The 13,819-nt window shown below is 41.5% G+C and overlaps 1 protein-coding gene across 1 annotated transcript; it reads right to left on the bottom strand.

Moving 5' to 3' along the window:
• Window positions 1-363: 363 nt before the first annotated feature.
• Window positions 364-3,938, bottom strand: LOC123750946 (uncharacterized). Its single transcript, XM_069337135.1, has 4 exons — window positions 3,800-3,938; window positions 2,339-2,544; window positions 1,378-1,519; window positions 364-487 (listed from the first exon to the last, which is right to left on the bottom strand). The coding sequence occupies exons 1-4, from the start codon at window positions 3,900-3,902 to the stop codon at window positions 405-407; spliced, it is 534 nt and encodes a 177-aa protein (XP_069193236.1). The 5' UTR covers window positions 3,903-3,938; the 3' UTR covers window positions 364-404.
• Window positions 3,939-13,819: the final 9,881 nt, after the last annotated feature.

The raw sequence follows: 13,819 nt of genomic DNA, 5'->3' as shown, positions 1-13,819 counted from the left end.
GTAAAAATCCTTCATGTAAGATATGGAAGTTGAAAAGTAAATTAACTGTAAACTAAATTATAAACTGTAGACATAATATAAAGTATTATAAGTAAAATACCTATAAACTACCAAATAATGTGTAAGGAACCATTTCTATTGTTTGTCCTTTTTTACCTGTTTCCTCAGGTATTTTAAAATTCCCATTCCGTTGTTACTACACTGTTTTCCTGGTGTAGTTCCCTGTGGTTCAAATTTTTACTACTTGTACTTCTTGCTGTTTCTGAAGGATTGCTAATGGTAGCCCTTGTTGCACCGGCGGAACTTTTTGTAAATGTTCCACCTGCGGAACTTTTTGTAATTGTTGAATTTCTTGCACCTGCGGTACTTTTTGGACTTTATGCACCTGCTGCACTTGTAGCTCGTCAGGATTTTTTTTCCAGGGCATTATCGCTATCACCTTCTGATCCTAATGTAAGTTTATCTGCATCAAGCTTCCTTGTGCGTGCTGGAAAAAAAAATAAAAATAAAAAATAAAAAATTTTGAAATGGAAGATCCTGTGTAACAAATTTAATCAGTTACTATGATCGAGCCGCAGAAATTTTACAGGAAAGATATGGTTGGGTTGACTGCATCTATCTGGACCTAAAAGAGGCATTCAATAGAATTCCACATAAGAGTTTGTTCTGGAAACTGGAACATATTGGAGGGGTGACAGGTAAGCTTCTAACATGGATTAAAAAATTTCAAACTGATAGAAAAATGAGGGCAGTAATCAGAGGCAATGTATTGGACTGGAGAAATGTCACGAGTGGAGTACCACAGGGTTTAGTTCTGGCATTCATGGATAAATAATAAATAAATTGTTCATGATTTTTTTAGACAAAAGCTAGAATATGCAGCAGTTGTATGGTGCCCATATCTTAAGAAGTACATGTACAAACTTGAAATGATACAAAGACGTCATGGGTGTCATAGGGGCACCAGCACACTGGTTTGCTAAAGGGCCCTTAATGCTGTCGAGACCTTATGGGCCCTTGGACCCATTACGTTAAGACATAGTGCTGTATTGGGCCACACACTTTTTGCCATATACATCAACGACAGAGATGATTGAATTGAAATTATATATATATATATATATATATATATATATATATATATATATATATATATATATATATATATATATATATATATATACATATATATATATATATATATATATATATATATATATATATATATATATATATATATATATATATATATATATATATATTATATATATATATACATATGTATATATATATATATATACATATGTATATATATATATATATATGAGAGAAAATAATTAGGTGGTGATATATTTATATATTATGTGAACTACTTACACAAAAAGAAGTTAGTGGTGAAGATCTTCTTGTCCTCTTCTTGTATTACGTTGTTTGGTAGGATACCATGCGTCACCCGTGCTGGTCCTTTCTTGTAATAGATAACGATTGATTCATACCCACAGCCACGCAGATATGTTAGCTGAAAAGCAAATAATATTTAAACAATAACACTATCTGGGAAAATGCAACAAAATAAATGTTTGAAGCATAGCTGGGCATGTGCAATAGAACCCATAATAGAATCACAATACCAGAAATAAATATCTTTGATATCCCCAGAGTCAAAGTTATTCTGTGTAAATACTCTATGCAAATAAGGGACCTTGTCTATGGAACTAACTTGCTAACAAATTTAAAAACTGTCCAACTTCTGCCATTTTAAAAAATAAAACCAAAAAGTACCTAAATTTTTTCTTGATAGTTTCCTAACTAGTGTATTAAACTCGCACTGTATCTTATGAAATCCAATGCCAGAATATATGTGCCTAAACCATACAACTTTTCCATTGTAATCATTGCTATCACCTTATATCATGATTGTTATATTGAATGCATATCTTACTATATTATACCTTGAAATATTCCTCAAATTATGCTACAATTTATATGTTGATAACCCTCAAATTTTACTTTAATGTACATAGTAATCTTTGTGATACTTTCTTACAATGTACCAGCCAATTTTTTCCATTTAAGCTTTAAATTGCCTATTTAAAATTATCTGTTAGATTAAGGACCTGCCCAAAACACTTATGTGTGCTAGTGGCTTTACAAGAATGTAAAAACATCAATTCTATGTACTCTCATAATCCCAGTGTGCTATCTTGTATATAAATAAATAAACAAATAGTATGTAAGTACTGTACAGCATTATTCATGTTGATTCTATACCTTATCAAGCAAGTTCAGCATAAGAAGAATACAAATGAATACAACAGATGTAGACAAACTTCAATACCTGATTTTCAATCCTTCGTAGAACCCGGCTTGCTGTATTTCGTTCTAAAGCCTTCTTGCCTTTAAGTAGAAAACGGGCTTCCTCTTCTTTCTTCATTAATTCTCTACTGTTTCGGAAGTCACACTGGCAGAACTTGCAAACATTGCTTCGGACATGCACACATTGTTTGCAGTTTGTGCATCTCCTCAAGAATTTTCCCTGAAGACCTGAAGGAAATAGTTTCTAATAAAATACTTATATTCAAATGACCTATGCTGCAAAAATTATAAGTTAAATTGTTGTTAAAATGTACTACAGTAATTAAATATATTATTTAAATTATGAAATAATCTACATTAACACTAGTGAGAGCAATGTTAAAAATTTTAGGACTGCATCTGGAAATAACTTTAATTTTGGATGTGATTAACCATGCTGTAACTCGTATAACAAAACTGAGAGGAGTTGAATCCAACAGCCTGATTGACCAGGCTGTTAATTCAAGCGAATACTATATTATTGGAAGAAAAAAAAAATTATATATATATATATATATATATATATATATATATATATATATATATATATATATATATATATATATATATATATATATATATAATCAATATTGTAACTTTTTTTTGTGTAATGACGTTTTCAAATAAAGTTAGATAAATATACACACATACCAAAAGAATAAGGGTGGTAGGAGAAGAAATATGAAAGTGTTCAGTGAGGATCCACAAGGTCTTCTCTGAGTACTCTTTATTTTCTTCTCCGAGGCTATGGGGTCCCTACACTTTGCACCAGAGGTGGTACCCCTCATATATATAATATATATATATATATATATATATATATATATATATATATATATATATATATATATATATATATATATATATATATATATATATATCTATATATATATATATATATATATATGTCGTACCTAGTAGCCCGAACGCACTTCTCAGCCTACTATGCAAGGCCCGATTTGCCTATAAGCCAAGTTTTTATGAATTAATTGTTTTTTTCGACTACCTAACCTACCTAAGCTAACCTAACCTAACTTTTTCGGCTACCTAACCTAACCTAACCTATAAATATAGGTTAGGTTAGGTTAGGTAGGGTTGGTTAGGTTCGGCCATATATCTACGTTAATTTTAACTCCAATAAAAAAATTGACCTCATACATAATGAAATGGGTAGCTTTATCATTTCATCAGAAACAAATTAGAGAAAATATACTGTCAGGAAAACTTGGCTTATTATGCAAATCGGGCACTTGCATAGTAAGCCGAGTACGACGTTCTGGCTACTAGGTACAACATATATATATATATATATATATACATACATACATACATACATACAATCCATACATACTATACATACATACAATACACACATACATATATATATATATATATATATATGACAGTGTCAGATTCAGTTTACTACAGTTTAGTAATTTCTTACCATTTGATGTACTAGGTAGATCCATGTTTGGTGAAGTTTTATAGCTGGAGCTGGAAGATCCTGTCGAGATGACTTCTTCAAAGAGAATAGCTTCAACACACATTGTGTCTTGAGTCTACCAGTACTTGGCCTACAGTTACCAGATCTGATTTACAGAAAACTAGTGAACTATGGAGATAAGATTGTTAATAATATACTTTTTTTTGAGATTCATATGACTTGCAGCTTAAAAACCAACCTTATTTTAAAATAGTACACTAAAGTACATAGCAAATTGCGAAATTCGTAGTTTTTTAACTACTTTAAAGCTAAATTCTCAAGCTTTGAAAATAAGCACAATTGCTATTTTAAGCGGAATCTGGCAACTCTGATTTAGCATGTAAACATTGACTTGCATTCACAATGTAGTTATTTATTTTTCAACATTTAAAACGAGTTATGAAAATACACACATTGGTACATTATTGCAAAGGCACTATACTATATATATATATATATATAAATTGTTTGCAAGTCGAGCAACAAATATTTTACATTGAACAACAAATGAGATTGGAAAAGCAGTATTGCCAAAATAGACCCCAGACACACCCTGTGGGTAGTAATGGACCCCCATACCGACCCTATGAGGGGTAGTGGACCCCATAATAACACTATGGGCGATAGTGGACACTATACAAACACTATGGGCGGTAGTTGACTTCATAGAGACCCTGTGGGCGGTAAGGGACCCCCTATCGAACCCTGTGGGCGGCAGTGGACCCCCTATCGATCCTGTGGGCGGCAGTGGACCCCCTACCGACCCTGTTGGGCGGCAGTGGACCCCTACCGAACGTGTGGGCGGCAGTGGACCCCCTACCGACCCTCTGGGCGGCAGTGGACCCCCTATCGATCCTGTGGGCGGTAGTGGACCCCCCCCCCATATCGACCCTGTGGGCGGCAGTGGACCCCCTATCGATCCTGTGGGCGGCAGTGGACCCCCTACCGACCCAGTGGGTGGCAGTGGACCCCCTGCCGACCCTGTGGGCGGTAGTGGACCCCTACCGACCCTGTGGACGGTAGTTGACTTCATAGCGACCCAGTGGGCGGTAGTGGACCCCATACCGACCCTGTGGGTGGCGGTGGACCCCATACCGACTCTGTGGGCGGCAGTGAACCCTATATACTAATCCTGTGGGCGATACTGTACCCTATAGTCATCCTGTGGGGGCAATGGATGCCATACATATCCAGTGGGTGTTATTGTACCCCATACTTATTCTGTGGGTGGTTGGAGCCCCATACCCATCCTGTGGGTTATAGTGGACCCCATACTCATCCTGTGGGTGGTATTGGACCCCATACCTATCCTGTGGGTGGTTGTGAGCCCATACCCATCCTGTCGGTGGTAGTGGACGCAATACACATCCAGTGGATGGTATTGGATCCCATACCCTTCCTGTGGGTGGAAGTGATCCCCATACCATTCCTGTGGGTGGATGTGACCCCCATACTCATCCTGCGGGTGTTATTGGACCCCTTACCCACCTAACAGGTGGTAGTGGACCCTATACTAATCCTATATTTTCCAATAATCCACACCATACCATCCTGTTTGCAGTAGTTTACCCTATATACATTCCAACATAACATCGTTTTCTGTTAGCGTTCCTACAAAACATTCTTTAAAGATTTCTAAAGCACAAACTATGGTATATAATATTGATTGGTGAAGCACTCATTCTATGTAATAATTTATTGTGCTTATTATAATTTACTAAGAACAACTAATATTTCTCAAAACAAAACTACGAGCCTTCAATAGGATGTAGCTGATCTGTAATATTATAAGAGCATGGACAATAGTAGGTGAATTTCACAACCCATGTGGGACCTGAAAACTACAATTTTCGTTATAATTGAACCAATCACGACTATTCAGCTATCTACGTTGATGGACGAGTACTGTGAGACGTAAATTGGTACGTGAGGAAGAGTTTGAGCCTTGGTAAAAAAGTTAACTGGGAATATATCACATATGTACTAAATCACATTCCACATATTGACTTTAAGCACTAGTCATATATGTACTGTCTTGTGTGAGAACGGGTTGGTGTGTGTGTGTGTGTGTGTGTGTGTGTGTGTGTGTGTGTGTGTGTGTGTGTGTACTCACCTATTTGTGCTTGCAGGATCGAGCATTAACTCTTGGATCCCGCCTTTCCAGCTATCGGTTGTTTACAGCAATGACTCCTGTCCCATTTCCCTATCATACCTTGTTTTAAAAGTATGAATAGTATTTGCTTCCACAACCTGTTCCCCAAGTGCATTCCATTTTTCCACTACTCTCACGCTAAAAGAAAACTTCCTAACATCTCTGTGACTCATCTGAGTTTCCAGTTTCCACCCATGTCCCCCTCGTTCTGTTATTATTACGTGTGAACATTTCATCTATTTCCACTTTGTCAATTCCCCTAAGTATTTTATATGTCCCTTTCATATCTCCTCTCTTCCTTCTTTTCTCTAGTGCCGTAAGGTTCAGTTCCTTCAGACGCTCTTCATATCCCATCCCTCGTAACTCTGGGACAAGCCTCGTCGCAAACCTCTGAACCTTCTCCAGTTTCTTTATGTGTTTCTTTAGGTGCGGGCTCCATGATGGCGTGGCATACTCTAAGACGGGTCTCACGTAGGCAGTGTAAAGCGCCCTAAAAGCCTCCTCCTTTAGGTTTCTGAATGAAGTTCTAATTTTCGCCAGTGTAGAGTACGCTGCTGTCGTTATCCAATTTATATGTGCCTCAGGAGTTAGATTAGGTGTCACATCCACTCCCAGGTCTCTTTCTCGAATCGTTACAGGTAGGCTGTTCCCCTTCATTGTGTACTGTCCCTTTGGTCTCCTATCACCTGATCCCATTTCCATAACTTTACATTTACTGGTGTTAAACTCCAGTAGTCATTTCCCTGACCATCTCTGCAACCTGTTTAAGTCCTCTTGGAGGATCCTACAATCCTCGTCTGTCACAACTCTTCTCATTAATTTTGCGTCATCCGCAAACATTGACATGTATGATTCCACTCCTGTAAACATATCATTTACATAAATTAGAAAGAGGATTGGTCCCAGCACCGATCCTTGAGGTACTCCACTTGTTACTGTTCGCCAGTCCGACTTCTCGCCCCTTACCATTACCCTCTGGCTCCTTCCTGTTAGGTAGTTCTTCACCCATACTAGGGCCTTTCCGCTTACTCCTGCCTGCCTCTCAAGTTTGTATAGCAGTCTCATGTGCAGTACTATATCAAAGGCCTTTTGGCAGTCAAGAAATATGCAGTCTGCCCAGCCTTCTCTGTCCTGCCTTAGCCTTGTTACTTTATCATAGAATTCTAAAAGGTTTGTTAGGCATGATTTCCCTGTCCAGAACCCATGTTGGTGCTTGTTTCCAAACCCAATGCTCTCCAGGTGCTCAACAAGTCTTAGCCTAATTATTCTTTCAAGTATTTTGCAGGGGATGCTTGTCAGTGATACGGGTCTGTAGTTAAGTGCCTCCTCCCTATCACTTTCTTGAAAATCGGTACGACATTTGCCTCCTTCCAGCAACTGGGCAATTCTCCCGACATAAGTGACTCATTAAAGATCATTGTCAGAGGCACGCTGAGAGCCTGCGCTGCCTCTTTAAGTATCCACGGTGATACTTTGTCTGGTCCAACAGCTTTATTTGCATCCAGTGTTGTCAATTGTTTCATTACCTCCTCTGCTGTCACCTCTATAACTGATAGTCTTTCATCTAGGGTAATCGCTTCTAACAATGGGAGCTGCTCAGGCTCGGTTGTGAACACTCCATGGATATTTGCATTCAGTACCTCGCAGATTTCCTTGTCGCTTTCTGTATATGCCCTTTCTGTTTTCCTCAGTTTTGTCACTTGGCCATTTACCGACATCTTCCTTCTTATATGGCTATGTAGTAATTTAGGTTGCTTTTTCGCTTTGACTGCAATATCATTCTCATAATTTCTTTCCGACACCCGTCTTATGTTAATGTAATCATTCCTAGCTCTGTTACATCAAATCCTGTTGTCCTCTCTCATTTGTCTTCTGTAATTCCTCCACTTCCTCCTGCTTCTCACCTTTGCTTCCTGACAATGTCTATTAAACCATGGGTTATTATATTCCCTCCTGCTTTTTTCCTTTATTGTTGGAATAAATCTCTCTTCAGCCTCCTTGCATTTCTATTTGACTTGGTTCATCTTACCTTGCACTGTTTTTCCTCTAGGTTCTTCCTCCCACTGCACTTCTCCCAGGTAGTCCCTAATCCTTTTGTAGTCCCCTTTTCTGTAATCAAGCTCCTTTCCCGCACCTCTTGTCCTTTGGTCACAATTTTAAGCTCCATCACGTAGTCAAAGACTAGGACACAATGGTCACTGGCTCCTAGTGGTATTTCATGTTCCAACTGCTCGATGTCTTCTACTTTCTGGGTGAAAATGAGATCTAATAGGCTGGGCGTATCCCCTCTTTCCCTAGTATCTTCCTTCACATACCTGTGTTAGGAAATTCCTGTCAATAACGTCTACCAGCTTCGCTCCCCAGGTCTCCTCCCCGCCATGGGGATTCCTCGTTTCCCAGTCTATCTCTCTGTGATTTAGGTCCCCCATGACCAGCAGCTTCGCTCTCATTCTATGCGCTATAGTTGCTGCCCTCTGCAGTTCATCTATACATGTCTTGTTGTTGTCCTCGTACTCCTGCCTGGGCCTTCTACTGTTTGGTGGGGGATTGTAGAGTATCAAGATTACAATCTTCTTCCCATCCGCTGTCAGAGTTCCATGTATGAAGCTCGTGCTTTCATTGGTACCCGGATTTTCCAGCTCATCAAACTTCCATTTCCGCTTTATTAGGAGTGCCACTCCTCCTCCCTGTCTCTGTGTCCTTTCTTTTCTTATCACCTGGTACCCCTCTGGAAAGATTGCATCCAAGATCATGACATTTATTTTAGTTTCCACTATTGCCACTATGTCTGGGTCTGCCTCACTAACTCTTTCTTTTATCTCTTCTGCTTTATTGGTTACCCCATCAGCATTGGTGTACCAAACCTTGATACTCTTCTTGGAAACTCGGGTTTCAGAGTTCCCCCTTTCACCAGGGGTCTGGGGGGAACAGGGGGGTGTCTGGAGGGCGAGTAGGGGCTGTGGGGGTGAATGGGGGGGTGCCTGGGAGTGCCTGGTAGGCAAATGGGGTCTGGGCATCTAGGGGGTAGGATGGGCATAATGGGTCAGAAAGTTAGGGGTCTGAATAGCATAGGGGGGTTGAGAAATAGAGTGAGACTGAGAGTCAGATAGAGGTTGAGAGGTTTTTTTTTTGGGTGGGAGGGATATTGAGGGCAGAGGGCTGAGAGGAGAATGGAGCAGGGGTGCTGGGAGTGGAAGAGAGGGTGTATTAGTTAGGGGGGAATCGGGGGTAGGTGGGGGTTTTGGGGTAGAAGAGGGGAAGAGGGAGATGGGGGAAGGTGTTAGGGGGTCACAAGGTGAGGAGGTTAAATGTGGGCTGGAGGTGCATAGGAGGGGTGAGGGTTGGGTGGGGTTTGGGGGTGAGTGTAAGAGGGGTGCAGTGGAAGCTGGGATTCAGTAGATGGAATTGGAGGCAATGGGGTAGAAGGGGAAGGGGTGTAGGAAGGGGTAGTAGGGGAGGGTAGTAGCGAAGGTGGGTTTGGGGAAGGCATAGCTTGACCCACTGGGGTCGTTGACAGGTGTGATGTAGCAGGGGCAGAGGGAATCGTTGGGGAGGTGCAAATGTGGAAGGGACAGGGGGGTTTTTGGGTGATGAAGCAGGGGAGTTTTGGGGGCTGAGGCAGGGGGGAGGTATAGGAGGGCTGAGTTGGGGAGGATGCGACCTGGGAGGTGGCCTGGAAGGTGACCTGGGATGTGACCTGGGAGGTGAGACTACCTGAGAGGCTAGTTCGGTGTCGTGCTTGCCATCTATTCTTGTGGGCTATTTGCTCATCTTTCGTCATAAACCTCTCTATAAACACATTGTAATGGGTTTCACTTCCTCTGAGTAAATGCTTGTTCCTCATTATTTACTCCACAGCCTCCTCATTGGAGAATTGCAGCAGAGCAGGTCTATTCTTGGTACAATTGTAAGGTCCAACCCGGCGGCTGATATCCACCTCGTGTTCTGCCATTCCTGCTCCAATACATCTCAATATCTCAGGCAATTCATTTTTTTCCATTTCTATTCTCTCTTGTCTTGTTGGTGCCCCAGATTCGAATAATCCATGTATTATAATACACCGTCTCCTCAGTAATTCATTGTCATGCTGGTATAGCCTGTCCCCTGGGGATTCTCCGTCCTAACCGCAGTCACTAACCCATCCCCCACTAATCCTCTGTCCTTAGCCATGCTGTTAATCCTTCCTAATTCGTTTGTGATCCGAGCACATTCCCTCTCCCAGCCCTCTCTTCCCTTCCTAATCTCTTACTGAATATAGAGCATAAGTTCTTGTTTCTGCCTCTCTACCGCATCCTGTATTTGCTGAAGTGACTCGCTTTTAATCCCTTGGATTAGATCCTCCATCCAATTGCTCCTTCTCTCTACAAATTTCCCTATTAATTTCTCTATAAATCTGTCCTCATCCTCATCCCTGTTGGTGATTGACCTTGAACCCCTTCCTGATCTTGTCATTGCAGTAACAACCTAGCCAAAAGGCGCTCCTCAATACCTTGCACAATCTGCAGCACAAACAGGCGAGAAAGTACATCACGCGGCTGGTCAAGATGTGAGGTCACTGCGTCCCGCGTCACAGCTGGTGAGGTCACTAGTGGTGAGGTCACTCCAGCTCCACAATTTCGGCTCCACAATTTCACAATACCACGATGTACTCAACACTTATTTTCAGTGGTGCTGTTTCTACTGTTTTTCTTCACTTTCTTGTGGTTTGAGTGAGCTTACTAGTTATTCAATCACTCATATACACTCATATACGCATATACACTGATTATTTCCCCCAATTCACTAGCTACGCAAGAGCTTCCCAGACCCTTTTGACCTCCGCGGCTGTCTGACCTCAACTGTGTGTGTGTGTGTGTGTGTGTGTGTACTCACCTAGTTGTACTCACCTAGTTGTGTCTGCAGGATCGAGCATTGACTCTTGGATCCCGCCTTTCGAGCATCGGTTGTTTACAGCAATGACTCCTGTCCCATTTCCCTATCATACCTGGTTTTAAAATTATGAATAGTATTTGCTTCCACAACCTGTTCCTGAAGTGCATTCCATTTTCCCACTACTCTTACGCTAAAGAAAACTTCCTAACATCAATGTGACTCATCTGAGCTTCAAGCTTCCATCCATGTCCCCTCGTTTTGTTACTATTCCGTGTGAACATTTCGTCTATGGCCACTCTGTGAATCCCTCTCAGTATCTTATACGTTCCTATCATGTCCCCCCTCTCCCTTCTTCTTTCTAGTGTCATAAGGCACAGTTCCCTCAGGCGCTCCTCATACCCCATCCCTCGTAGCACTGGGACGAGTCTCGTTGCAAACCTCTGAACCTTTTCCAGTTTCATTATATGCTTCTTCAGATGGGGACTCCATGATGAGGCAGCATACTCTAAGACTGGCCTTACGTAGGCAGTGTAAAGCGCCCTAAATGCCTCCTTACTTAGGTTTCTGAATGATGTTCTAACTTTTGGCAGTGTAGAGTACGCTGCTGTCGTTATCCTATTTATATGTGCCTCAGGAGATAGATTAGGTGTTACGTCCACCCCCAGGTCTCTTTCACGCGTCGTTACAGGTAGGCTGTTCCCCTTCATTGTGTACTGTCCCTTTGGTCTCCTATCTCCTAGTCCTATTTCCATAACTTTACATTTGCTCGTGTTGAATTCCAGTAACCATCTCTGCAACCTGTTCAGGTCCTCTTGGAGGATCCTGCAATCCTCATCTGTCACAACTCTTCTCATCAACTTTGCGTCATCCGCAAACATCGACATGTAGGACTCTAGGCCTGTAAACATGTCGTTAACATATACAAGAAATAGAATTGGTCCCAGCACCGATCCTTGTGGTACTCCACTTGTTACTGTTCGCCAGTCCGACTTCTCGCCCCTTACCGTAACTCTTTGGCTCCTTCCTGTTAGGTAGTTCCTTATCCATGCTAGGACCTTTCCCCCCACCCCCGCCTGCCTCTCGAGTTTGAACAGCAGTCTCATGTGTGGTACTGTATCAAAGGCTTTTTTGCAGTCCAGAAATATGCAGTCTGCCCAACCATCTCTGTCCTGTCTTATCCTCGTTATTTTATCATAGAATTCCAGAAGGTTTGTTAGGCACGATTTCCCTGTCCAGAACCCATGTTGATGTTTGTTCACAAACCTAATGTTCTCCAGGTGTGCAACCAGTCGTAGCCTAATTATTCTTTCCAGTATTTTACAGGGGATGCTTGTCAGTGATACAGGTCTATAGTTAAGTGCCTCCTCCCTATCACCTTTCTTGAAGATCGGCACGACATTTGCCTTCTTCCAGCAACTGGGCAATTCTGCTGACATAAGTGACTCATTAAAGATCATTGCTAGAGGCACGCGGAGGGCCTGTGCTGCTTCGTTTAGTATCCACGGTGATACTTTGTCTGGTCCAACTGCTTTAGTTGCATCTAGAGTTGTCAACTGTTTCATTACCTCCTCTGCTGTCACCTCTATATCTGATAGTCTTTCAACTAGGGTAACCCCTTCCAACAATGGGAGCTGCTCAGGCTCGGTAGTGAACACTCCATGGAAACTGGCATTCAGTGCCTCGCAGATTTCCTTGTCACTTTCAGTATATGCCCCCTCTGTTTTCCGTAGTCTTGTCACTTGGTCGTTCACCGACATTTTTCTTCTTATATGACTGTGTTGTAACTTAGGTTGTTTTTTCGCTTTGATTGCAATATCGTTCTCATAGTCCCTTTCCGATGTTCGTCTTTTGTTAATGTAATCGTTCCTAGCTCTGTTGTATCTGATCCTGTTGTCCTCTGTTCTTTGTTTTCTGTACTTCCTCCACTCCCTCCTGCTGGCCATTTTTGCTTCCTGACGCTGTCTATTAAACCATGGGTTATTATATTCCTTCTTAATTTTTCCCTTTACTGTTGGTATAAATCCCTCTTCGGCCTCCTGGCATTTCTGTATGACTAGGTCCATCATATCTTGGACTGTTTTTCCTCTAATTTCTTCCTCCCACTGCACTTCACCCAGATAGTCCCTTATCCTCTTATAGTCCCCTTTCCTGTAGTCAGCTCTCCTTTCCCAGATCTCTTGTCCCATGGTCATAAGTTTGAATTCCATCATGTAGTCAAAGACTACGACACAATGGTCACTGGCCCCTAGAGGTATTTCATGCTCTAAATTCTCGATATCTTCTACGTTCTGGGAGAAAATCAGGTCTAATAGGCTCGGTGCATTTCCTCCTCTTTCCCTTGTGTCTTCCTTCACATGTTGTGTCAGGAAATTCCTGTCTATAACATCTACTAATTTTGCTCCCCACGTTTCGTCCCCTCCATGGGGATTCCTTGATTCCCAATTTATCTCTCCATGATTTAGGTCCCCCATGATCAGCAGCTTCGCTCTCATTCTGTGGGCTAGTGTTGCTGCCTTCTGCAGTTCATCTATACATGCTTTGTTGTTGTCATCATACGCCTGCCTGGGTCTTCTACTGTTTTATGGGGGATTGTAGATTACCAAGATCACAGTCTTCCTCCCATCTACTGTCAAAGTTCCATGTATGAAGCTTGTGCACTCATTGGTAACTCGATTTCCCAGGTCTTCAAACTTCCATTTCCGCTTTATTAGGAGTGCTACTCCCTCTCCCTGTCTCTGTGTCCTCTCTTTTCGTCTCACCTGGTACCCTTCAGGAAAGATTGCATCTGAGATCATGTCATTAATTTTAGTTTCCACAATTGCAACTATGTCAGGATCTGCTTCACTCACTCTTTCTTTTATCTCTTCTGCTTTATTAGATACCCCATCAGCATTGGTGTACCAAACCTTGAGATTCTTCATGGAAACTCTTGTACCAGAGTTCTCCCTTTCTTTGGG

This window comes from Procambarus clarkii, chromosome 4 (assembly GCF_040958095.1).
Source record: "Procambarus clarkii isolate CNS0578487 chromosome 4, FALCON_Pclarkii_2.0, whole genome shotgun sequence".
Taxonomy (NCBI): domain Eukaryota; kingdom Metazoa; phylum Arthropoda; class Malacostraca; order Decapoda; family Cambaridae; genus Procambarus; species Procambarus clarkii.
The sequence above is the reverse complement of the archived record's forward strand: the minus strand, read 5'-3'. Positions and strand labels throughout refer to the sequence as shown.

Bases quoted from the DNA above. Each gene is read 5' to 3' on its own strand.
- LOC123750946 (XM_069337135.1), bottom strand. From the start codon at position 3,902: ATGTGTGTTGAAGCTATTCTCTTTGAAGAAGTCATCTCGACAGGATCT. The intron at 2,545-3,799 runs GTAAGAAATTAC...TATTTCCTTCAG, and splicing joins TCTACCTAGTACATCAAATG to GTCTTCAGGGAAAATTCTTG. The intron at 488-1,377 runs GTAAGTAGTTCA...TTTTTTTTCCAG, and splicing joins CACCACTAACTTCTTTTTGT to CACGCACAAGGAAGCTTGAT.